The following is a 26,532-nucleotide window of genomic DNA, read 5'->3' as shown; positions in this document are numbered from 1 at the left end:
GACAAGCGACTGGTCCGTCGTTTACCGTGACGCGAACCTGCTCTGTTGATACACCGCGAAGAAACTTCGAGAGCTACAGGCAACCGAATCATAGCGCATTTCCGATACGCGAGCGCGATAATTTGTCCTAGAAATTCGGCTGCTCATCCGCTGCCGACTGGTTAATAATATTCGCTATTCTAGTTTGCTTTTTTCTTTTTTTGAAGAGAAGTAAGAGAAATTGCTTGCCTGAAATAAAAAGAGTAGCAAGATTTTTGATCGCAACTATCAAGATCGGTGAATCTATCCGAATTCGGAGTTTTTCTCGAAACGCTAAATTCGAGTAGCTCGCGACGAAGTTCGAAATAGGATAATTACTTTATAAGTAAATTACTAAAATTATGTAAATTATATTAATTATATAAATTAATAATTACGTTGGTTAATCTGCAGCGAAAAAGTTGTTGCTTAGAAATTCGGTAGAAGGTAAAAGCTAGCGTTTAATTGTATGAAATACTGGCAGAGAAGGATCGTTGACACGAAACGAAGCGTCCAAGTTACGCAAGCGTCTGGTCGTCAGCGAGATGATCACCTGGCCAGTCAGTCAGTCATTCATGCAACGTGCGTAAACGAGCGTCGCGACGCGACTAGGCGTCGACTGCCTGCGTTATTTTTGTCACCGGCAACGCTATTTCCGTTGGGGTAGCACCTAATCGAGTCTACGAAACACGGCTATTTATTCCCGCGCGGAATTAGGTCGAGTCGGTTCTACTCGAACACCAAACAGCATCCCTATTTTCATTTCGCCTTTTCAAATAACGATCGTCTGTTAACCGGTTAGCTGTTACGACCTCTGAAAGCTTCGAGAAGTGTGTAGCTGAAACGCGCGGCGAGAAACAAGCGACGACGAGTATACTCGTCGAACACAGAATACATGTGACTGTTATAATATAAAATTGAGTTGTAAGGAAATGTTTGTTTTATTTTCTCGTTCGATTACTCACAGGGCTCGTCGTAACGCAGAATATTGTCATTTTTTCGTGACGAGTATACTCGTATGAATATCATTTTGTTGAATTTCAGGGTAGATATTGAAATCACGTACCTAAATCAAATATCACGACCAGAGGCAAAATCAATGACCAGATGGTCAGAGTTGAGTTTACAATTAGTGAGGAGAAATTACATCCTAGGGATGATCGAAGTTACACCTTTGGACCAGGATTTCTGCAATTCAACTCAATTGAATCTGGCAAAAATTAGATGCTACGCAGAGTATGGCATTAGGGTCGGCATTAGATACCAGGACCAAATTTTGCACCAAATTCGCCCATTATATTCTGGAATTGATGATGGATACTAGGTATCAGCGATGACTATGTGTCGAACGTCGTACAGTCTATAACCGAGAACAGATTATCGTTTATTACTAGAACCAGGGTTAAATTGTAGAACCGAACCTAATCCGAAACTCAATCAATCATTAGAGTTGATTATATGGCATGGCTATAGATTAGATCTAGAATTAGGTATCGGTAGAATTAGGTCCAGTTATTGTATTGTAGATTGAATCTTGGGATTCAACTAAAATCGTTTCTAAGCGAAAATGGCCTCTGCTAAGAACTATCGTTTAGACCCAGAATTAAACACTGTGAAGGAATATTATTACTGAGATTCGAATTATACCTTAGAACGAATCGAAATTATAAATATAATAGAATTCTACCTTAGAATTATGTAAATCCACTCAAATATCAAATCTCTATCCTTATCCCTTGTTTGTCCTTAAAATTTACCGACCAGGTTCCAAACTGGCTTACAGATCCAGTTTAGAACGAACAGATACCAATCCATTCGAGGATCAAAACATCGATCTCTTCAATAGCAATGTTCTTTCTCAAAATTCACCAATCGGAATCTTGTCCATTGATTCGTCTTAGAGTGCGGCTCAAATTTATAGCCATCCTCTTATCCACATTGATTCGTCTTAGAGTGCGGCTCAAATTTCAAGCCATCGCCTTATCCACACTGAATCATCTTAGAGTGCGGCTCAAATTTCAAACCATCGTCTTGTACACATTGATTCGTCTTAGAGTGCGGCTCAGATTTCAAGCCATCGTCTTATCCACACTGAATCATCTTAGAGTGCGGCTCAAATTTCAAGCCATAACTTATCCACATTGATTCGTCTTAGAGTGCGGCTCAAATTTCAAGCCATCGCCTTATCCACACTGAATCATCTTAGAGTGCGGCTAAAATTTCAAGCCATCCAAGAAACTGTATTCCCCTAGCCATTCCCTTTCCCAAAGCTTATTAAACCAGATGCCAAGTTCTGCTTCGAATTAGGCACACGATCCGATCCACCCAGCTATGACTCGTATTATCGAAACTCGTATTTCCTCGATATTTATTTTTCAACACTCATCACCTTATCCACATCGATCCATCTTAGAGCGCGGCTGAAATTTCAAGCCAGCCACCGAGAAAATTCTCTGTTCCCCTAACCGTTCGGTTTCCCAAAATTTATTGACCAGAAGCCAAAAGCTTCAAAGAAGCTGCTCGCAGATTCAGCTTAGAATTAGACGAATTAGACTGGGATTTCAGCGTACCCGAACGATCGAGAAACCTATTGCTCCAACAGTTATTCTCATTTCCAACGATTCGCTAATAAACTCTCTCCCCTCGATGGTTGGTGTAGTGGCATAGCGTCGGCAGGGTCTCCGCGGCACGCAGTGTATATTTGATGCGGAGTGTATATTTCATCGGTCGGAAGAAGCGTTCGATTAAGCGTACTGTCGGTGTGCGTAGTCGCGTCGCCGAGCCGAACGCTTGCCAGCTACAAGCGGGACAGACGGGGCGAGAAGACGCGATTACGCACAAACTAAACGCAGTCTGGCTGTGCACGTCGGTGTCGTAGCTCGGTGTTAGTTGGCCAGATTCGTAGGTAGGTTGTCTGGCCGATGGCCTTTCGACCCGAGTGCAGTTTCGCTCGCGAGCTGCGTCTCGTTCGTCGCCCGTGTGCCTGTAGCGTCAAGCCCATCTTCCAGTCTCGTTCTTCCGATCTGTGGCTGCATCTCGTCCTTCTTCAAGGTACACTTGCATGCAACCTGCTACATCTACGCTCTCCTCTTCTTCTTCCATCGATTTCTCCATATTTTTCCCACCCTCCAGTACCTTTCCCACCGTAAGTTTCGCTACAACGTCGAGTATCTCGAACAGCTGCGATTCTTTTCCGCTGCTGTGGACTCGACGCAGTCTTCCTTCCTCGCCTCTTACCTGTCGGTGTGATCGGATCTGGAAATCGCCGCGAGACAGTGATTTACAAGTTACACGCCCATTTCCTACTTTTTCAATTTTCTTTTCAATTTTCGTCTATCGCGAATTACAGCGAACAGTTTCAGCGAATTACAATTTCTATTCGTCCGAGCAAACGGACACAGACTTTTGCACAGGCTACGCTTCTTCGTTTTACCTTCTGAATCTGACTGTTGCACGAGCATCCAGCGAATCGGTTGAAAAACCCATAGAGAAACGTTGGTAGAACGTACCGTCGAGTGTTCCTCTGTCTCTGGAACGAGAAACCAGGCATCTGGATATCCAGAACGAGCTTTTCACGACGCGTATCCTCGCGGACGCTGGAATCGTCAGGCTGACGACGAGTAATCGACGCTCTGCCGTCTTTTCAACCGGTTCCCACTCTTTCCTTCGTCTCTTCGGCCGGTTTACGGTTGCATTATCGTCCGAGTCTCGTCTGAAAATCTCACCAACCTTCTCTTTTACGATTCTCTTCCCTCTCGGTGCAGTCATCTTCTTGCGTTCCAGGCGTATCTCGCCCAGTAGAGTCCACGCACGGTCCGCGTCAAGTAACTGGCTGTCGTTTCCCTGTGCGCGTCATTTTTCCTGCAAACGTGAAAAATTGCATTGGGTTGTCCGGAAAGTTTCTTTCGTTTCGTAAGATGAAGAACAATTTCTGTTTTATATTATTTTATTCAGTTAGTTGCGATCCGTTTCGTTCTATTTCTATTATTATCTTCGCGCATAATTCAATAAAGTAATATAAAAGAAAAAATATCCTCCGTCTGTTATTTCCTTCTAAAGCGAAAGAAACTTTTCGGACAACCTAATACTCGCCGATTTTGGTGCAACTCGTTTCTATCCGAGCCAGCCTGTTCTGTGTAAGTGCTCAAATCTATAAAAAGTGAACGACCAGAGACGTCAAAAGATCGTTGAAGCGAAACTCGTGCCTTGTTGCTCTTACGATCTATAAATCTGTGCGAAAAGTGTTCCGAGGAGAATCATTTTCTAATGTAATTTCTGTAAGAAAGTGATTTGCTGGAATAATCGTACGTGCTTTCCGTAACGAAACGATTTCTTCCGAAGATTCGTCCAAGATTTGTTTCAACCATTTTTTCGTACCTTTTGTCGTTTTACTATTTGCAGCACTTGCGTGGAAGAGTCGTCTCGGGCAAAAGAGTTGATTTCTTTCTTAAAGCAACAAACGAAATACGACTAAATTCTCAGGTAAATCTAACGAGCAACGCTTGCGCGAAAATCGTTAAAATTGACGCGAGTCAACGAGGTTCTCTCGCTGGTGAAAATTTATTTCGCACGAAGGCAAAAATTGCAAATTGAAATTCAAAATCGAGTTACGCTCCATGTCGGTAGGCAGCGGACTTGCTTTTGTTTCTCGACCCACGCGGACCTCCAGTTAACTCCGCCGCAACTAATTTTCCTTAAGTTTTGTGAAATTCGAATTACTTCGATTAAAGCCGCGGTTTAACTCGCCTTGGATTTGGATCGAGTTATTGGCTTGGCAACTAAGCGATTGCGGATTTTGTCAATACCGCCTAATCGCAAGATCCGCAATCATTTAGTTGCCAATCCATCTGCTTGCAAGTTTCAGTCAGAGATTCGTTCAGATCCTCGTTCGATTCCTATTCATCTAGCAGCAAGTTCCAGCAACTTTGCTTAGGCTGAACCAAGATATTATCGGTGCGGATTAAGCGACGCTTGAGTTAGCTCGACTTACGTTAAATCGCACGCTTACGTTCCATTAATTACGGATCAGGTTCATAGCCATTTCACCGGACCTCGTATCACATCCTTACGATGGTGCACGCCTTTCCGCCGAAACGGTTTCACACCATTAACACTTTGACTGCCACGCAGAAATCACACGTTTCGCTCAGGACACCACGGGAGTATTTTTATTATTCAAAGCATATAATGGCAAAATAACAATAAGTTGACGATGTAAGGCAACGTTCCTCCCCGATGTACCGTTTATCTTATTGGTGGTCACGGGGACCACCGTGGCGCCTTGCTAACGGTTGATAGCGACATATTATAACAAGGCTTCGTTTACTTCAACAAACCATTCGCATTCGTTACTTCGTCGTAGGCAAAACGTGCAGAATATATCGTTGAAACGTGTAGAAGATATTAGTAAACAGTATTACGATTATCTTTATGATTTCGACGAAACGTTCGACTGAAATGGTGGAGGTAAAAGAAATTATGTTTCTGATAAACCAATGGTAGTGGTAGAATACAAGAGAGGAAAACGTGCTGTGGATTTATCGGATCGAACGATAGCATATTCTACGACACATAGAAGAACCCTCGAGTGGTGTACGAAATTAGCTTTAGAGTTACTGTTAAATACATCAATTTCAAACGCGATGATACTCTATAAACAAGCGACAAAAACAAAAATCAAGGTATCAGATTTTAGAATGGCACTCGCAATGCACCTTACACGGTGCCATTCACCAGAGCCGTGAAATATCCTTATTCGACAAAGATCGCGACGCGAAATGCAGAGGAAAGAAGGACAAGCGTACCTGGCGCGAAAATTTTGCAGAGAGTGCTATAAAATAATGTTAAACAGTTAGGATCAAAAATTGGTAAGAATCTGACCAAAAAGGCGACCACCTATCGTCCGGATTGTATCGATGAGCCACATTTGTGTTCAAAGCGTTTTAACACGGGGCACCGTTAGATGCAACGTTCCTTCTCATTTCTTTTTATCGACGTTCTAATAAAAATGTTTAATCGTTCAATGGGGCACTTTTTGTTTCAAAGTATCTTCTATTTATCGGTTATATGGAAAATGTCCTAATTGTGAATTTTCATTCAATTTTTGCGATTGTAAGCAGTTGAAACGCTCCGCTCACCGATGACCACCGTGGCGTCAGAGGAGAAACCGTGGCGGGTCATATATGACCGACGTGACAGTCAAAGTGTTAATTTCGTAGAAAATAATTTTGCCATGCGCATTAGTCCGCGTGACTGCGTTTCGCTGCGAACGCGCTCGTAACGGACGCGAAACGCACAGTTTTAGCGGCAATGGGTGATCAGGCACGCCATTTGTCGGCTCGCAAGAATGGTCCGGACAGCTGCTGAAAAACGACAGTAATCTCGCCAAAAAATATACATTCGTTCCGTCGCCGTATTACTCCCTCGACCGGTTCCACGCTCCTTCCTTTTTTTCCCTTCGCCGCGCGCGTTTCGCTTGATAAAAATGCGTTTTGCCGGCCGTCGTATTTTCGATAGCGAATTTTTATCGTAAACCGATTTCTGCCTCGCGCTGCGTCGGCTGTCTGCTCGTTGCTCGGCCTGTTGAAGCTTCTGCCTGTTTATCGTCTTATAGAACTCGATTCGGTGCCATTTTTATCCATCCGTTTCCATATTTCCACTCGCGATTTCCATTTTCCCAGTCTCGCGTTTCGCAGCTGACGATAACGTAAATGGCGATAGTGTACCTACGAAACGAAGTTACAGCTCGTCTCGGCACATTTACGGCAACGCGATCGACCAATTTCAAAATTTTATTCAACACCAGAAACTGGTAGATCGTTTCGGTGGCCTGTTCGAGAACAAACTTTCGTCCACGTGTTACCTACAGTCGGTTCCGTTAGTTACACGATGTTGTTTTAACGCGAGTGTTGAAAGTTTTTGTTGCGCTGCAAAAAATCTGGTCGAAAGACAGATAAGACAGCGGACGTTGTGTCGGGCCACGGATCGTTGCCAGCGAGACAGAAAGAAGCAAAATCTATGGAGAAGCCGAAAACAAACAAGTGGCGGAACTCGCGGGAATCGATAACATTTAACGGAATTACTGGAAGAGAAGCGTGACGAAGCGGGGAAACTGGGAAGAGGAAGAAATAAGTCGACGATCGAGGGAACTGTAAAGAGTAAAAACAGGTGTGCGCGACGTTGGTAATTGAAACGTTAATGGACACCGAGAAAAACCGTGACTAGAACGGCTCGACGTTAACATTACCACGGAAAAAGAGGGGGAAAAATGCAACTGGATAGAGGAAACGGGTGAAGAGAGAATGAAAGAGAAAGAGAGAGAGAGAGAGAGAGAGAGAGAGAGAGGAGAGTACAATGGGAACGTCGATCGCGTTGCGGCGTCGAGAATTTTAATCGATGTTTCCGGATTGTCGTTGCAGCTATTCCGTCGCTCTTTTGTCGCCAGTAATTTTCATTCGCTAACGATTCGATTCTCGCCGCAAGAAAGCCTCGTCGAAGTCTCGTTTCTCGTTAATTGCTATCCTACCGTTGTTTTACCCTTTCACCAGACGCACGTGCTGTCCTCTTCTCTCGCGCCATCTATGCAACAAATATTTTTACGCCACTGTGTCTCTCAACGAGACCTTTTTTCGGCTAATTTTCGCTTCTCAACCCTCTCGGCTCTTACCGAACAAAGGAAACGTGGAAACGACAATATCGACCGATCGAAGGATGGAAATCTGGTAGATTTTTTTGCAGCCGGAATCTTTTTTATCGATTAAAACGCAATCTGCGGACGCAACACGTGCCCATCGATCCTGCCAACTTCTTTCCACGAAATTACCACGATATTCCGCGACAGATTTTTCCATCGTAGAAACGTCGATGTGAAAATAATATCTTTGCCTATCCTTTGGATATAAATATGTATCGGGAAGTTGAAGAAAAGTGGGCATTTTTTATCCCTTTCTGGTGATCGTGATCTTTGGACAACAAGGTGTTTAGCATGGCTGGATGTAAGTGTTAATTACGTGGAAAATATTTGCGGTGTGAAACGCGAGCGGAGGGCCAGCGTTCCTCGGTCATAAAGAAATTATGGCTCGGCCACAGACAGAGAAACGCGAAGAACTCCGGAGGGAGAAGCGGGGCAGGCCGCAATCACTGTGTAACGAAGACAACAAGGACTTCCTGCATGCTTACGAAGTATACGCTGTCGGTAGTCTGCCACTTGGTCTGCATACCGGGTGTCACAAACATTTATGTAACTCGATTCCTGTTTTTCCAACCTTGCGTCGATCCGTAGCATGTTCCCGGCGCATGTACAGCGGCGTAGGAGAAAAATTTCGACACAGGAAACATTCGATAATCGCACGAAAAGATCCTCTGGATAATTGCACGATCTTCGTTCCCGTTGCCGAGGGCAAGTTCGCCCGATACAACACGAAACTCGACGGCCCACCGCGATCGAATAACGTAACACGATCCGATGTCAGATATCGCTGAAACGTGGTATCGAGTTACCAGTTCGGAAGCGAAACTTTGTTATTTCTAACGTTTGTTGTAAAATTTTGTTGCTTCTAGCAACGTGTTTGCGACGGCTCGCTGATTCGAACGAGACCAAACACGATGTAATTTGAACGATATTCAACTTTTCCTATATATTTAATTATCGTTTATCGAGTGAGCGAACATGCTGGAAATTATATGGCGTTTGGTGTCGTTCTAATCGGAAGAACGTAACGAGCACGTTGGCGAAAGTTTCATTGATCGCAAAGCAGAGATAAAGCATCTTCGTTTTCGAGTTAAAGGTCCCAGCTTATCGCGAACCTTTAAACTTTGCCGAACGCGTCCACTCTCAGTCCTCTTTCTTTGTCACTCGCGTTCTTCCTCTCTGCGTTCCACGCGTCTCAGATTTCAATTTCCAGGAACAGAGTCGTTTTTATATCCTCGTCGGTGGAAAGCTCGAGCCCCGTTCCTTGCGCAGTTGTCGAACGTAAAATTATCGCTATAGAACGGAAGACCGTGAACATTTAAAGGCTCATCGCTCGATTGCGTTGTATATTCTATGGAATCTAAGAATTCTCGTTGTTTCAACGTCATTTGTTCAAAGATCGGCGTGCTCCGAAAAAATTGATCGAGTTTGGCTACGTTTAAACAGTACGGCGATACATCGCTGCCTGTAACTAATTGTTACAAGAAACCGGTCACTTTCGAGCTCTTTATTCCGGCGAATCGTCGCGTTGGAAGAATTCAAATGTGACGAAAATTCGCGAGTCCGTGAAGATCCAGTTAGAGGAAAAAACAGGTGTCCCAAGGTTTGCCTCGTCGGTCGACTTATATCCCATCTTCGTCGACGTTGTTGAAAATTTAATGCTCAGCTGTTTCACTCACTCGTACCATAACTGTAGATACCTGCAAATGGAAAACTCTTTGGCTGAAGTTTTCGCCAAGTGAGAAGCTCGACCCCTGGTCGAAAGTAGCCTTTAAAAATCAGTGTAACCCACCCCCGAGAGACATAAACCACAGGTCCGACTCGCAGGAGTTTAGGTAGAAACACGGTCGAGTCGCAGATTTATGCGAAGTTTCCTGCGGTCGTGTCCATCCGGCGTCACCGAGCCATCCTCGTTCGTTTCTTGCCAGCGAATTATGCGAAGATCCGAGCGAGCTCCTCTTGCCAGCCGCTCGTACCGTGTTCTCCTTTGTCCGTGCCCTAACCAGGATCCTCGTAAAGCACCATACGCTCACGGAATGTCTGTTGCCGAACTCTCAAATGTCTCGTTCACGGGCCTTGGTCTTGCATCCGGCAAACTCCATGGGCAAGTTTGATGGCTGCCTTCCCTCGCACGCTATCGGGATTATTCGAACGTTAGCGGCTGGCGTCTTGGACCGGCACGCCGTATGGCTCAGCCAGCCATTAGTTTCCGAGAATCGGCTGCGACGTTGCGCGCTGCGAGTTGGACGAGCGTCGCTGACGAAACTGCCCATTGACAGCGATTTTACATCGATTGCTGCGACCTTGCTGGAAGTCTCCCAGTGGATCGACGATACAATTGTCCGCAATTTCGTTGCACTATTTTCATAATCGACTGTATCTGAGTTTCACATGATTTTGATTTTGCTTTGATTTAGGTTTCGGTTTTCTCGGATCACTCTCGCAGTTGTCTTTGTCGATCTTCGATAATTGATGGACGTAACATCTATCGGAGCTAATTCCTTTTTGCTTCATGTGGCAGTGAAGCAAATCGACAGTTTCCATAAAGACGAAGCCAGGTCCGGGACACGATTTCTCCGGCAAAGTGGAAGCTGTTGATTTCTCGGTTTTGGCTTTTGCATTTCGTTAAACGGGCTTCAAATTGGCTACGTTGAATGTTATCTTCTGGCTAGAATTTCCACAGAGCTCTCGTGCCTTCTTTTTCATATCTTCTTTTCGTTCTATTATCTTCGTAGCCATCTCTATCGGGCGTTATCCAGCTTAGCTTAAGCCGAGATTGAAGTCCCTGGAAGATTTCCGACATCGTAGATTGTTTCTTAAAGCTGAGGCTGCCTGCCGGCTGTTTAGGCGAGGCTTCTCGACATAATACACATCATGGACACGGTGTCTCCGATATTTTACGTACTTTTCGCGTGTCTTCGTCTTGCGTGTGGTAAATATCATCAGTCTGAAAATGAGGATGGCGGCTCGCAGACTTGCAGAGTTGCAGATTTCTACGATGTTTCTGGTTTCATGAGCGAGCGAATCGTAGGCGAAACGATGGATTGTTGGAAACGATGGAAACAGCCGAGAAATGCAACGAAAAGGGTGCACAGTGGTAAGAGCGACTTTGAAATTCAGCCGCGCGAGGTAAAGTCCGTAAACTCGTAATTAGAATCGGCTGGCTAATTTGATTCACGGCGAGAGGCTGTGCGAAAGGGGTGGAGGCGGAACCGGGGGATTCTAAAAGCATCGTGGCCCCGCAACGAACGGAGTAAGTGGCAATACGCCGATGCACGAAATTCAGAATGAATTTATTAGGCGACGCGCGGAGGTCTGCTGCTGACGGTCTCTTTGAGACGTCTGTCGACGCTGCTGCATACACCGTGTCTATTTATTATTCACGACGCGCTCAGTTTTAATCGCGCGCTCGTTCCTTTTCTATTTTCTTTGCTCGCCACCGTCGCAAAGCTTTTCTACCTTTCGCCTCACCTTCCACCTTTCGCTCGCATCCGATTAACGAGATTCGACTGTTCGCGTTTTGCATTGGTAACTAAGTGATTGCGGATTTTATCATTAGGTGACAATGGCAAAATCCGCAGTCACTTAGTTGCCAACGCAATATTTACGAAGAACGTAGCGCGATCCTCTGTTCTTTGCAAGTGGACAGTGTCGTTTCTGAAAGAATTTGCATTTGGCGAACGTTAGCATGAAAATTACCGATGTTTCTACAGGGACGCGCGAATCGAATGTTGGATTTTCGACAGTAATTGCACGATCGTTTGCTTCCGTCTCGATTAACACTGGAACTACCACACCAGTGAAATTGACTGGTTTTACAATTTTGTTTTAAAATTCCCACTTCGTGTTATATGTTTTTCCGCAATGATGTAATGACTTTCGTAACGATAACTGAAAGAATAACATAACGAATTTTATTTTGTTTCTTTATGTATTCGAACTGAAAATAATTTTGTATCGAGGCTACTTGTACCAATAGCAGTGAAAATGACCGGTACTTGTCAAAGTGTACAGGAGTCCTGTAATCCGTTTATCGAACCCCAATTAACCAGTTTCCTCGTTTTATACAACTTGCCACGCGTTTTTCAAATTTTGACCGCGTATCACTCGATACAACGATATCAGTTATCAGGAAAATTCCGTATCGATCGCTGGATCGCTGGATGCTAACGCTGGAAATACCACAGCAGTGAAAATGACTGGTTCTACGATTTTATAAACGCGTCAAGCCTCGTTCAGGGATCCCAGATGGATTAATAATAGCAAAAATGTACTACGTAACATGGAATTGCTTCTGTAAGAAAGCAATAAATCGATAAATATACAAATATTCTATTATTATGTATTTTTTAAACCGGTCATTTTGACTGATTTTGGCTGAAACAGCTTCGTGTTAACTATCGGTGGTTCTAGTGTTAAGCCGCAGTTTCGTGGAATCGACGCAAAGCACACCCGGTACATGGGCCGAGCGTGGAAGGGGCCGCGGCTGATTTGCTTTTCAGTCGCGCGACCAGTCGAACGTTTCGGAGCAGCGCGAACCGTTTGAAGTCGACCGCGGTGTTTGCGATGGAACATTTTTTCCACGCTGGCACCAACATCCACGCCGGGCTCCTCTGCATTCACGGCGTCGTCTACGTAGCTAATATCCGGCGTCCGACGTGAAAAATCCTCGCATCCACTGGCCACCCTGCCCTTCTCTCCTTTGTTGAAACGCGAATTTCGCCAACCCTCTTTTTCTCGCCTAAACGAAGTGGACGTGACGTGGTTCCGCGCCCGGAACCCCAGACATGAAAAACACAGTTTCATCGCGCGCGTAATTGAATTCGGCTGCCTGCGCGCCTCTGAAATATCCTTTCCTTAGCTGCGATTTAACGTTAAAGTCAACCGTGCCCCACTGACCCCGGCCCAACTAAGAAGAAACTTTAACCCTTTGCACTCGTATGTCGAGTGTGGCTCGACATCAGTTTTTATCTCAGCAGCTCCTTTATCGAGTCCCACTCGACATTCTTCCATGTCCACCTCTTTTTGTGAAACGTGCGAAAGAAAACGAGGATTGCATCCTGGAAATTGTTTCGAGATATATCATACACTTGAAAATTAGAAACTACAACAATAGTGCGAATAGAACTGGTATTTAAGTGAATCTCTTTCTTCCTTTATTTATCTAAATTGCCTTATTTTTTAGTTAAAGTAAATTTCAAACGAAACACTTGAAAGCGTTGCCAGCTACTGGTAAAAAAATTGAAATAAAATTCAGGATGCAAAGGGTTAAAGATCTTGACCGAAGGTTATGTTGACTCGCTGCGATATTTGCCAACGTCACGTTGTCAGAACGTGATTCTGTCAGAAGCGTCACCGTGTTACGTTACAACTGTGCGCAAGATGTACCGTTTATTTATATTCTGCTTCCAATTTGTTCGTATTTGACGATATCGGATCGTACAGGGTGGGGGTGGTAGTCGTAGTAGAACCGGGCAGAGAGCGACATACGTCGACAGTACGTCAAGAATTGAGTGGAAAACGTGGAATAAAATTTGTTCATTGGACGCTTGGTTTCTGAGAAAATCGAGTCTGAAGATTCGTCGGCTATGTGATTTAACTCGGCCAAGCGCCGGCCAGCTACGTGCAAACAATCAACAGGAGATTATTGCGCGCCTGAGAATAAGCGAAAAAGAAGCGAAATGAAATTTCTCCGATTTAAGGCCGCGTTTACAAGGAAATCAATTTTCAACGCGTTTAATCACGCGCCCCAAACATACGCCCGATGCATTTCCAAGATTATTCTTTGCTGGGAAACGAACCACCTTGTGAGAAAATTGCATTCTATATCGTTGGCTTGTTTTTAAACGTAGCTTAAACCCCGTGTCGATAATTTCACTCCTGTTCAGTCGGCGATTAGCCAAATTTCAAATTTTCAAGAATACTCGTCAAATCTTCCAAGTGGATTTTCCTTTTCCCGGCTGAAAACATGTTGCAGGAAATTTTTCTCTCGTCGTTTTACGTAGAATCAGCCGAATGTGCGGCGATTACCGCCGCGCCGCAAGCAGAAAATCACGTTGAAAATTGGCACGAAAACGAGGAGCATGCGGATTCGTGGAGTTTCGCAAATCGCTCGAAGTTAGCCTAACGCAGAAGATTGCGGATTGGCTTTTAAACGACTGGATCGCTGCATCGATTGTTGACCTTGCGGCACGAACCGTCGCTATTCTCGTCGCGTTTTAATGAATAACGACGAGCAATCGATAGTCCGTGGGCCGCCCAGGACTGGGTTTTCAGCAAGTCCAAGGAGAATTCCATTAAAGTTAAGCGACGTGGTCAAGTACGCCTAAAGTCCATTGAATTAAACATCGATGTGGCCCTTCTGTGGCTTTGTTTACGCCCGATGCTCGATGGTTTCGGAAGAGTCGCGCGAGGAAAAGGCGTTGGTGGCTGAGAGTGAGGCTTCTCGGTGTCTGGAATTGGCCGAATCCTGCCACGTTTGACGATCGGTTAATCGGCCAGTGAACGCGAAACGTTCGAACGAAAATTGGAAAAAGAAGTTGAAAATTGAAGTTTGCGTTGCAACTGAAATTCCAGTTCCGACGCGCTGCCATATAATCCACGCGTCTGCACGCTGTTTGAAGACCTTGCGTTCTTGCGAATGACCGATAGATCATCGAACTTCAGCTGCACCCGAACCACGAAGTTCCGAATATCCGCTGAATGTGTTTCGATCGTCCACGTAACTGACGAACCCTCTTCCTCAAAAAACAGAAGAAAAAAAAAAGATTAAACTTATTCCAACCTAACGGCTTTCGCATAAATGTGAAACGTAATTTCCCAGCATCGTAAGTCGACCGCCTCGTGAGTATCCTCCCAAAAATATTAAAGATTTTGAGAAGAGAAGAAAGCTTCACTTTTACCAGCAGACGATTCCACGAACTGTTCTGAGACCTTAACGCCAGCTCTCAGACCTCGCAGCGAGTCGCAGGATGCTGAGAATGCTGGGACCACGACAGCGCCTCTAATCGGTCTGGCGGATAAAAGAGCGAGAAAGGAACGTGGTCTCGCGACGAGGCTAAAACGGCGACGCGGTCAGATTAATCCAAACAGCTGGCGTTCCATTATTCTGCGAAATAATGACAAGTTTGCGGAGAGGAGGGGGTATCGTTCGGTAATGGCTGGCGACAGTTCCATCGCGGCTCGCTGAGAGCAATATCGACGTAAATCGAGTAATAACGTCGCGAAGCAGCGGATTCCACGCCGATGTAATTCCTCGCATAAACATCCAGCATGCAATTACGCGGTAATGCAATTTCCCGCCCAACCTGCCTCGCTTCATCCTTCTCTTTCTTTTCCTCGCGTCTGGCGTCGCGTTTCAAGGAAACCACGCGACTGTCGAAAATGAAGCGACACGTGGAACGTGCGTAGCTTTCGGACAAATGACAGTCGCGATCGAAAACGTCGCTAGAGCGAAGAACGAAGATTCGACCGGTTGCTGAGTATCGCAGGCTCGCGCTCCTGTCGCACAGACGATAACACGGGGCACAGGAAGTTTCGTCAGCCGCCGAAACTGTCCACGTTTGTTTGATCCCAACTATTCTTCCTCGCAAGATGACGTGTCTGTTTTTGAGTCAGAAGACAAAAAAGAACGTGTGAAAGTCGGCACAGTCGTTGGAATTTGTGAACAATTTCTAGGACAAAAGTCATGTACACCCTATCGCTGAACTTCGCGGTATAAAAGCTTCCTGGTGGAAATTTGATTCAGCAGCGAGAAGACAGTAGAAGAAGCTTGGCCGTATAAAACGGTCTCGTACAGGCTATCGTATGATCTCTTTCTCGACAAAGTAACGGCAATTCAGAGACGGACCAGCGATTTAATTTCGTTGCAAAGTGTGCGTGGTCCGACCTGGTCTACAAGCGTTCCAGCTGTTAAGAGATACGATCGAAGGCTAGCGCGGATAGCTTGGCGGATGGATGTACTACCAGGTAGATCTTTTCCATCGTTTTCTCTTTGCTCGGTCGAATTACAGCGGCACAATTGTATTCACGTATCGTCTATTGCGCCCCACCCTATGACATTCTATTCTACTGTTCTCTATTGTACTATTATTCTAGCATTTCTATCCTCTATATTCTACCATATGTATACGCTACCATTATAGTACTCTCTTTCATTCTATCGATGTAACATTCTCCTATTCGATATCATTCCTCCGTTCCAGTATCGCCTGCCGTGTCTGTCACCAGATATTCGCATTTCCATTTTCCAGCGTTTCGATTTTCGAAGAAATTCATATAGCAAAGGCGTGGATACCGTTAGCTGGTGCTGAAACTTCATCGAATGGCAATTACGTTGATCGAAAGGTTAACACGAGCGTTAGAACTTGCAGACCGAGAACGTTATCGCCAACTTGTATTAGTTAACACTAGCTCGCTGTTCCGGGCAAACCTCTCTTTCTCAGTGCGATGATAAATTCCGATCGATCGGTCGTGAGAACGACTAAAGTTCTGCACCAGGCGAACAAAACTGCGTTACGAATAACTTGTTGATTCGCTTCAACAACCGTCTCTCGTTCGAGAACGTTTGAAGCAAGTTGCTGGGATTCCTTATCGTCGATATTTTACTTCGATGTTCATCGAGACGGAGAGTACCGCCCAGAGACGAGAAGATGAGTAGCGAAACATCGCCCTAGCGAAAGGAGTACACTCTTCCCGCTCCGATTGATTCCAAGTTTGATGCTGCAGCCTCCGACTGTCGAATCAGTTTTTGTCAGCCTTTCAATTCGACAGAGAGTCTTCGTATCAAGCATACTTTAGCCACTCTTGTTCTTTATCTTCTCTTACGGTATACAAAAATAAGCCCCTCGACAATCAATGTACGTTCCATGGATACGATATTACATCTCTTCAGACTACTATTCTATCCAAGAATTCCAAGCTTCTTCTTCTTTTCTCGTCATTTGTACGTTAATGTAACTACGTCAGCTTTTCATTGACGAGTCCAGTCAGATTCATAATATAATCAGCTTAATCATCCTCATTTTTATTCAAAAACAGTCAATGTGCATTCCATGAATACTATATTGGATCTCTTCAGACAACTATGCTATTCAAGAATTCTAAACTCTTCATTCTTTTCCCATTAATGGTACGTTGAAGCAACTATATCATTTTCCCTGAGTCTAATAGAATTCATAGTATACTCACCTTAACTATTCTTACTTTTATTCAAAAACAGTCAATGTACATTTTACGGATACCATATTGGATCTCTTCAGACAACTATGCTATCCAAGAATTCTAAACTCTTCATTCTTTTTCCACTACTCATACGTTAAAACAACTATATCATTCTGCTATTCACGAGTCCAATAGAATTCATAATATACTCGCCTTAACCATCCTTATTTTTGTTCGAAAACGGTCAATATACATTCCATGGATACCTGAACGTTTTTTCTCGTCAGTTGTACACTAAGAAGACTACGCCAGCCTTTCATCGATGAGACCAACTCGATTCACGGTATGCTCCTTCTAACTTCCATTTTTCGGAATCTTCTATTTTCCTGCTCGTACCTTACGAAAGCAACGTAACTCTGAACGATCCATTCCAGAGATGCCAAACGGCAACGCTGCAAGCATCATTCGCCTCCAAGAATCCTAGACTTTCCACTCTTTTTTCGCCCCTAGTGCTACACCAAAAAAGCATCAGCCTTTCATTAGCCGAGTCCGCTTCGATCCATCAGGCAACCCACTACCCCTGCACTTACAAATCTTCGCATTTCTCCCTCGCATCGTACAAAAACACCCAAACTCTGTATACGCTGCATTCCACGGATAGCTGGAACTTGCGAGACAACGAAGCTTCCGTCGAAGAATCCTGCACCCTTTCCTCGCCACTTGTTCATCGATCACCGCGCGGATCACGGCAGACACCCTGTGCGTGTACCGTCATCCCCTTAGATCCGTAAAAGGAAGCGGGGTCGAGCGGACGAGCGGCGCTCGCGAGTCAAAACACCCTCGGGCCAAGCGAGACCAACCCCTTCGCCACTCCGTACGTTCACTCGGACGTTTGCACGTGTGGGTCGCGCGTATGCAGCGCGTAGGAGCGTGGATTATATCGGCACATGCGCGGTGAACGGTGTCGCGTCGCCGGAGAAGCGGACGTAGCCGCCGGCGTGTCAAAACTATTCCACCCGTGGCGAACGTTCAGTACGGCGTGGTACTCGCTCGCGAACGTTCCCTTCCGTCCCTTCTGCACGCGTCCGAGCTTCCGGCTGCCGCGTGCTCGCGAGTAAACGCGTCGCTTCCGGTACCCGTTCTTCGGAGCCGGCTGGCCAGTTGGCGCGAACAGGAACGACGCAACGTTATCGCGTGTCGTTGTTTTTCCCAACATTCGTTCACTTCTCTTGCGTTCTCGCAGTCGTTGTTCGAGTTGCCCGGTTGCTTGGAGTTTCCGTGTTCGCAGCGTTGAAACGCTTCTGTGCAGTTTGAACAGCCAAGTTGCACTACGTTTGATGGCATCTTAGCTAGACGAGTAATTTTCCAAGTGGTAAGCACGTTTCTGTAATTGCACAACTGTAGCGTCGCGTTCTTCCGGCTCTTCTACTCGTTCGTTTACGTCTATACGTTTGCATCGTTCGGGTTTGACAAGGTTTTACGAGGTTTGAACGAACAGGTTTGAGGGGATTTGTTGGGATGACGAGATAGCGCAACTGTTCGTCGCGTGGAAATTGTCATTTTGTCCTTTGAATTGGTTCGATTTGGTTGGCGTGAAGTTTGAACGAGCAAGTTGGAGAAGGTTTAAGGTTTGAAGCGAGGAATAGGCGTGTTTTTCAAACGGCTAATAGAATATTGTTTGTAAGTTTAGCGAGGCTTGTCGGCGGTTTCGTTGGTTCGATGTGCTGGATATTCTTCGTGCAACGGATGATAGATTCTTGGCGGTTTCTGCGGCAACGTGGTAATGTATTCGTTGCCGCTGACGCGAAATTGCGCTGGTTTGAGAGATAGCAGTGCAGCGTAAGAAAACGGTATCGTAAACGAAAGTAAAATACTCTCGCGTAACCGCATATCGAGTAACTGACAAATTACGAGCTGCCTTTTGCTCCTTCTTCCCATAGTTTTACAATTTCATATTTGCTTGTAACAATTTCAATTGTTCAGACTGCATCTAATAATAATAAGAGTAATATTATCTTGGCAATTACATTCATTAGGTGGCAATTACAAAATCCGCAATCACTTAGTTGCCAATCCAATATTATTTCATTGGATTATGTACATTCTTTTCCAATAGAAGAAACTTTGTTACATCTGTTATTTTCTTATAAAGTTAGGGTATGTTACAGTTATGTGCAGACATCAGGTTGTCCTAAAAGTTTCTTTCGTTTTATGAGGAAACAATAGATGCACAGTATCTTTTGTTTTATATTATTTCATTGGATTATGTACATTCTGTTGCAATAGAAGAAACATTGTCGTGCATCTGTTATTTTCTTACAAAGTTATGTGTATATATTAGGTTGTCCTAAAAGTTTCTTTCGTTTTATGAGGAAACAATAGATGCACAGTTCTTTTGTTTTATATTGGCTTGGCAACTAAGTGATTGCGGATTTTGTAATTGCCACCTAATGACCAATATTATTTCATTGGGTTATGTACGTTCTGTTTCAATACAACAAATAATGTTGTGCATCTGTTATTTTCTTATAAAGTTATGTGTATATATTAAGTTGTCCTAAAAGTTTCTTTCGTTTTATAAGGAAACAATAGATGCACAGTTCTTTTGTTTCATATTGGCTTGGCAACTAAGTGATTGCGGATTTTATCATTAGGTGGCAATTACAAAATCCGCAATCACTTAGTTGCCAACCCAATAATTGTGAATATTCACAATTGAGAAATAATTTCAGAAATTAGCAAATAATTGGTGAAATCGATAAAAGGTACAATGGAATTTTGCAATTATACGGGTAACTGTACGAGTCTGTTAAACAATTTTTTGCAATCGTAGAATACTGAAATTACGCGTTGGCGTGAGAATGTCGAAGACGTGGAAAATGTGAGGCGCGGACAGGAAGAGCTGTCCCAACGGTATATCAGCAAGTTATCGCAGATTTCGATGGCCGGTTGCGGTCCACCGATCGTTGGGTATCTCCGTTGAGGAAACTCTCGTTTCCAGGAAACTTGTGTTGCGTAACGCGCGCGACGCGAGTCGGATGAACGACACGACCGAACGATTCCACTGAAAACAGCGAATCAGCTGTTCTCCTCGATTTAACTCCTTTGCTTTGCGGTTCGTTCCGCGTTTTAAAACTCTTTTTCCTCGAAGATCAAACGCGCGATATTTGCGTACCGTCGCTCCTCAAATAATGGCAAACATCCAATTTCAGATACAAATTTCAAGAAGTTGTATGCAAATCAAAATTGCGAAAGATTCTACGGATTTGTAGATTTTTATCGAACGTACGAAATCGACGATAAATTGCCGATTGAAAGGTTCGGCGTTGAAAAGAATTTACAATCAAATGTACAGTCTTAAAATAGAAAAATGTTAACGATAAGTCGGTATCATCCTTCGTTGAGAAATTGAAATTAAAGGTAATTTCATCGAAATTCAGATTTCTCTGTTTGCCGTGTTCGATGCACAGGGCTATTTGCTTTACTTGATTCGCGACTTGGAAACCGCACAAACTGGCTATCGTGATTTTCACGTAGCAGAGCCGCGTTATGACAGTTTGACATTAACAGATGTCGATCTCGTAATTCCGCATCGCCGTCTAAAAATCAATTTTATCGTGTCATAATATCCCGCCGTACGCAACTGCGATAACACAGTGGCAAATCAAATCGTTAATCGTACATTTCCTAGTTAGATTACATGCTGTCGGAAATAAGGTAAACGCAGGAGGCCGATACGAATCAAAAATTAAAAGAGTCGCAGCCCGAGATTAAAAGGGAAATATCAAGATAAAATCTTCGAATTAAATCAGCGTGAGATCCGCCACAGAAATCATCTATCTCTCTCCGTATTTCTCTTTCTTCTCTGTTTCAACCAAAAAGTATATTGCGTGTACAAAAAAAAAAAAAAAAAAAAAGAGAGAAAAAGGGAATGCTCCTCATCTTTTAATTCGAATTTCCACTTGGGACGGATGCAATCCTGTTCATCGTAAACAAACAATCGAACCGAAATATTCGAGGCCAATGAATCGATTCGCGTCCGAGCTCGCGATCAGCCTATTTTTAAAATTCAAATGCGCACACGCCGCTGTTGTTTATGGAATCGTCGCGGAGAATGGAAGCCTGGGGCGGGGAGGGGCAGGCAGGATTCGATATACGCTGGTCGTTATTAACATACGAGTAATTGGTATTGTTCGCTAGAACCGCCGGTTTCGCGATAAATCGAATAGCAATACGGAGATTTTCCGCGTGCAAAAAATCCCGTTACGGGCATCGATTGTTGGCGTTACGTTGCGGTCGTTTCGCTTCTAAACGATTTTCTTCGCTGCCGATAAGTCGATTCTTTTCGACGTTTATTAGCATACGATAATTGCCAGCGAGCTCGTAGCTCTTTCCTATCGCCGTCGCTCTATTTTTTTTTTTTTTTGTTTTTTTGTTTTAAAGAAATGTCCATTTTCTGCTGTTAACGACGTTTCCTCGTTTCATAATGGCTTCAGTCGTTTCAGTCGTTGGACACGTGCAACGATTGATAAAAATCGAACGCCAAGTACGTGTGTCCCGTAAAACGCGAATCGACTTTGACCCACAAACGTACCTCGCGAAACGTACACGCAAAGGCCTGCCGATAAAACGTGTCTCGTATTTAGTGCTGCGCAAATTTCACGACAAAGTGTGAACCCACAGATGTCCCACAAAGTTGTACCCACAATTGGCCCACAAAGTTATACCCACAAATGACCCACAAAGCGAGGACCCACAAGTGACCCACAAAGCGAGGACCCACAAAGCGAGGACCCACAAAGTTATACCCACAAATGACCCACAAAGCTAACCGTTCTCTTTGAACCTTCAGACGGGTGGTGGAAGAACCAGGCTCCGAAAACAGCCTGCACTGCTCGAGGAACAAAAACGATCGGGACGAAATTTGAGGGAAAGTAGGGAAAGCGGAGAAAACGGCGAGGTAAATCGAATTAAGGAAACGACGCGTTCCTGTTGAATGGGTTGGCGTCGGACTGCACACGTTGCGAAGAGGCCGCGTCCTCGCGACGGTTTCGTCGAGCGCATCGAGTGAATCGCGATAGAGCACCCTCGACACGTCTGCTTGTCGAACAAAAGGGACGGCAGCTTGAATCCGGCCGGCCACTCGTCGCGCCAACCCCTATTTTTCCACCCCTCTGCCGTCTGACCATCTCGCTCGTCCGCGTCCCTCTCCAACAAGGAGAATCGAAATCGAAGGTCGAGCGTTCGTTGATCCGTGGTTGGAGAGCGAGGGGATTTTTCAAGGCAAGGTAAGCCGTTCGTGGTAATCGTCGCTTCGTGCATAAGGCTAATTCTTTCAAATTGAACTTTACGTGCTGCTGGTTGAACCACGATGATAATTAGACTGCGGATTTTCATGCGCCTACAGGAAATGTAGAGACTCAGAAATGCACGTGCACCTCCTATAGCCAGAAATAAAGAATTGATAGAACTCTTTTTAACAGCGCAATCTACGGTTCAGCTTCGAATCGCGTTCAAGTTACGCTAAACATCGTAACTTATTGGGTTCGTAGATGCAGGTGCCTGTAAACCGGACCTGACTTGTACTAAAAATCACGGTCATTCAGTTCCCTTGGACTAAGCTAGATTTATTGGCTTGGCAACTAAATGATTGCCAATTTTGTCATTAGATGGTATTGACAAAATCCGCAACCACTTAGTTGCCAAGCCAATAGATCAGATTCGAGATCAAGGAGAAATAGAAGCAATCGTTGGTCTATTTGCCAGGCAACTATCGTTCATCTTACGAAAAGTAGATGAAACGAAACGATGCGCTGCTACGAAAGTAGGTACTTGTGTTTCGTGGCAAGTTCGACCAGAGTTGGAACAGAGTGGATATTCGGGTTTTCAGCGTATAAAGTCGCGACTGGTTCTCCAGGCGGAGTCGCGGTGACAGGTTGGATCGATTATCGCGTGCGAAACGACCTTACGTCGGGAGACAGAAGGTTTCTGGGAAACCGTGTCTCTGGTTCACCAGGTCGTATTTATTGTTCTCGCTGGAATTGGATCGCCCCTTCCTCCGCCTCGTTCCTCCTTTCTTCGTGATTTTAATCCGCGGTCACGCGCGCTCCTCAAATTTTTACCAGCTCTGTAATCAGACCAGAAACTTCTTGGCCCCCGACAACTCTTCAAATATCACAGTTATCGAAATTGTTCGCCTTCTTTGCTATTATGCGACTGCAAAGATCACGACATCGTACGTTTTGAATTTCGTTTCTGTCGCTTTCATTTGCGGTGTCACGAATTCCAACGATCGACGAAACAGCAGAAATCGATGATCGAAAAGACGAAAAAGGAGAAAGGTGGAAGAGCAAGAAAGGACCTAGATAAAATGTAAAACAATATCGAATTAATGTACATAAGTATAGAGGACTTAAAATTTCTGTAAAACAGTGTATGGAATTTATCCGATGAACTGGAGGAAAATCGGCGGCCTTTTCGTCGAAGAGATCGAAACAGTTCGTGCGGAGAATTCGGCTCGCGTTCGTCATCGATGCGAGAACGCGTATCGATCGCTGGAGCCGGCCAATTTCGCGGACAGTCGAAACAGTCAGTCATAATTTTCGCGGACGTTTAATCAACCCCGTGGCCCCCTCTTTCTCTCTGTATATGCCCTCGTAATTCATAGCCGAAGCTATTTACTTTTCCCTTCCTCCTCTTCTTCCGATACTATTCGATCTCGCTCCTGGACTCTCGATATTCCCGGCAATAATATACAGCGACGCGCGAACGTGCCCGATAAATCGTCAGCCTTCGTTCCGATACTGCGACTTCGAATGGGAATTTTGACATTTTTTTATTTCTTTTTTTTTTTTTTATTTTATTCCATTCCAGTCCAGAGATAGTTTTCATTCGTCTGCAAGTTTCATCTGTCCGTGCAAAGATTTTATTGACCGCTCGTGACAAATACGTTTACGACGATTAAAAGCGATGTCGCGCAGCGACCATAAATTCCGCGACACTTTGCCGAAGGATTTTGTCAGGTTCGGTGAAAGGTGACGTCTGCAGAGATACTTTTTCGTAAGAAAGAAATTCTTTATTCCACCGTTGGATACACTTTTCCGCCAGTCTACAAGCTTCTCCATCTGTCAGACTTAGCAAGAGCCTGCTTTTACATCCACACTTCCACCTAACCCGAATCTAATGCAGTCGTCATAACAATTCAGCAACTGACCCAGAAACGCAAAATGTGTCGTCGTTACGTATACGCTCGCAAGCCTTTTTAGCCAGGTGAAAATCCTAACCTAGTTGCAACATACGGACAGTCTACTTTGAATCTGTCTCGCGCCAAATCCAAACTGAACCCTGACATTTGTTCAACTGGCGAATGTAAAATGGACGAGAAATTGAGATTCGTACAATGCGTATCGTTAGATATCGCAAGCATCCACCGGCTCTAAACAGACGTAAAATTTGTCCTTTGCAGATCGTGTCAGCGCGGACGTGTCCCATGAAGTCGATAGACGACGGCAGCAAAGTCGGGGCGCGATCTTCGAGCATCACCGACACGGGATCGGACGTTTATCGCGGCACCAGGTGAATCGAAGTCGAGCAACGCTCGCCCACAAGTAAATCCCGCCTTTGCGCCATGTACAAGATCCTTCGACGCGGCTCCAGCCGCGTGTTCTTCGCCTGCGTGGTTCTCTTGACTCTGCTCTTGTGTCTGTACTACGTGAACCAGGCACAGGCGCCGTCCACAGGTCCATCTGCCGGCATCCTGAACGAGGAGCTGAGATACGATCGAGGTCTGACCTCCATCACGCCGGACTACGTTGAATCTCCAGATGCGAAGGTCTCGCTGGACACCTGTCCCGTCATCGTGCCCAGGAACGTGAACATCGACACGCAACAGGAGTTCAGGAAGTTCGACTTTCAGGTGAGTGAGCTTGTTTCACACGGCTGACGGCGAATTTCTAGGTAAAATGGAAATCCAACGACGATATTCTCTTGCAACTGGATTGCTGACGTGTTTCTTAGGATCTAGGAGATTCGAGTGGCTGAAATTTGGTTTATTAGTGGGCCAATAGGATTCAGTCGCTTCTGAAATAGTCGTTTCGACGTTCTTCGTGTTACGTTCGACCAATTTGCCGATCCCGATTAGAAAGCGATTAGAGTTTGATGGGCCTTTGGCCTGGCTCTTTGAGGTTCGTTGACTCCCGATGAATATTAGTACAATAAGCAGTGTTTAATCGAGCATGGCCTTGATTCATGCTGGATTAAAATTTGATGGATCTTCGATCAGGTCCTTTGAGGATTAGATGATTTTCCTTGGTGAAACGCGTTAGACTAATACGCCAGAATTTGCGGTTGGAACTGTTCGTTTCGCGACTCAACGATCCCAGAGAATATAACGCGACTTAAAATGTCCCAGATAGCGTAACATAAAGAAAAGTTCGATAAAGAGTGCCTCTGTTAGCTTCCTTTATACCTCAGCTAAAATTCTGTTTGCTTTGAAGGGAGGAGAAACTGGAAGGAGGAACAACTTGTCGCCTTGAAGGATTCGGAAAGAGCAATTAGCAGGGAAACGCGGTCTTTCAATTAATTCCCGCGCTATGCAGCCGAATATTTATGTTCCCGTGGTTAGAATGATCCAGGGACAGCGCGTAAGTCCGGTCGTTTTAAAAGTACCGCGTCATTAGCCGTGAAACTTTCCTTTCTTCGTAACCCTCCGGGGAGTCTGCGGACTTTGCCGATTTAATGGACGACCCCTGTAACAAGGAATTTTTCCTCTTTTTTCTTCCCTGCTTCCCCTTCTTTTCTTCTTTTCTTGCCGAGCCATTGAATCGAAAATAATTTAGCAGTTTGTCTCGAGCTTCTAAACTCCCTGGCCGGAAAGTTCGTAAGTCTCCGCGAATTCGCCAACTTCTTCCGGCCTCTGCATTCGAACGAGAATAGCTCGCGTCTCGGATAATTTAATATCCTCGGGAAATTGGCCAGGGGAAAGTGAAAACGCACGAGATTCTCGAATTTCTGCCGTATATTCCCTCGCGCATCAGCTTGCACGCGTTGTTTTGTTTCTGTGGGTTCAGTGGCGAATGGTTTTGAAATTGCTGTTGCTTTAAGATTGCGCCTGGATTGCCAACGTTGCTGTTGGTAGCGATCGGTTCCCAGTGGATTCGAATATCCAAACGTTGGTTGCTAGGTAAAATCATAGGCGTTAAATGGATTCCAATATTCAAATATGTAACTATTGATGTATCAAATATCCAAGTAGCGAAGTATTCAAACATAGGGTATCGAATATCGAAACGTCGGGCGCGCAGGGTATCAAATGACCAAGTATAGCGTGCCAATTATCCTAATATCCAACTATGGGCTATTAAATGTCCAAATATTCGACTTTAGGGTATCAAATGGAGTTTTAAGTATTAAATAAATCGAAATATCGAGAAGCTCTTAGGACGTCTGACGCAACTCTTGTTGTATCTCGTTCGTAATTATTCCGATGCTACGATAATGCTGTACGATGGTCGATACTTCTATTAAAATACAAATAGTCCCGTTTTCGAAATGGGATAATCGAAACGCTGTAAACTATGAGATCCAATTAACAATTGCGGAATAATTAGAATCCAATTGCCGATCGATGTAACAGGATGTTTCAATTTTCTGCCATTTCATAT

At 44.7% G+C, this 26,532-nt stretch overlaps 1 protein-coding gene across 4 annotated transcripts in view; it reads left to right on the top strand.

Moving 5' to 3' along the window:
* Positions 1–26,532, top strand: part of LOC126874593 (alpha-mannosidase 2) — a 152,218-nt gene that overhangs the window by 56,017 nt on the left and 69,669 nt on the right. The window contains exons 1-3 of one of the 4 annotated variants that reach the window (XM_050636822.1): positions 17,884–18,242; positions 21,723–22,158; positions 24,336–24,785. In XM_050636822.1, the coding sequence (XP_050492779.1) occupies positions 24,498–24,785 (288 nt within the window). In that variant the 5' untranslated portion in view covers positions 17,884–18,242; positions 21,723–22,158; positions 24,336–24,497. Of the gene's footprint in view, positions 1–2,863; positions 3,070–17,883; positions 18,243–21,722; positions 22,159–24,335; positions 24,786–26,532 lie in introns of those variants that run through there. The other 3 variants (XM_050636823.1, XM_050636821.1, XM_050636820.1) reach the window with 3 other exon arrangements.

The sequence above is a fragment of the Bombus huntii genome, chromosome 16, assembly GCF_024542735.1.
Source record: "Bombus huntii isolate Logan2020A chromosome 16, iyBomHunt1.1, whole genome shotgun sequence".
Classification (NCBI taxonomy): Eukaryota; Metazoa; Arthropoda; class Insecta; order Hymenoptera; family Apidae; genus Bombus; species Bombus huntii.
The sequence above is the reverse complement of the archived record's forward strand: the minus strand, read 5'-3'. Positions and strand labels throughout refer to the sequence as shown.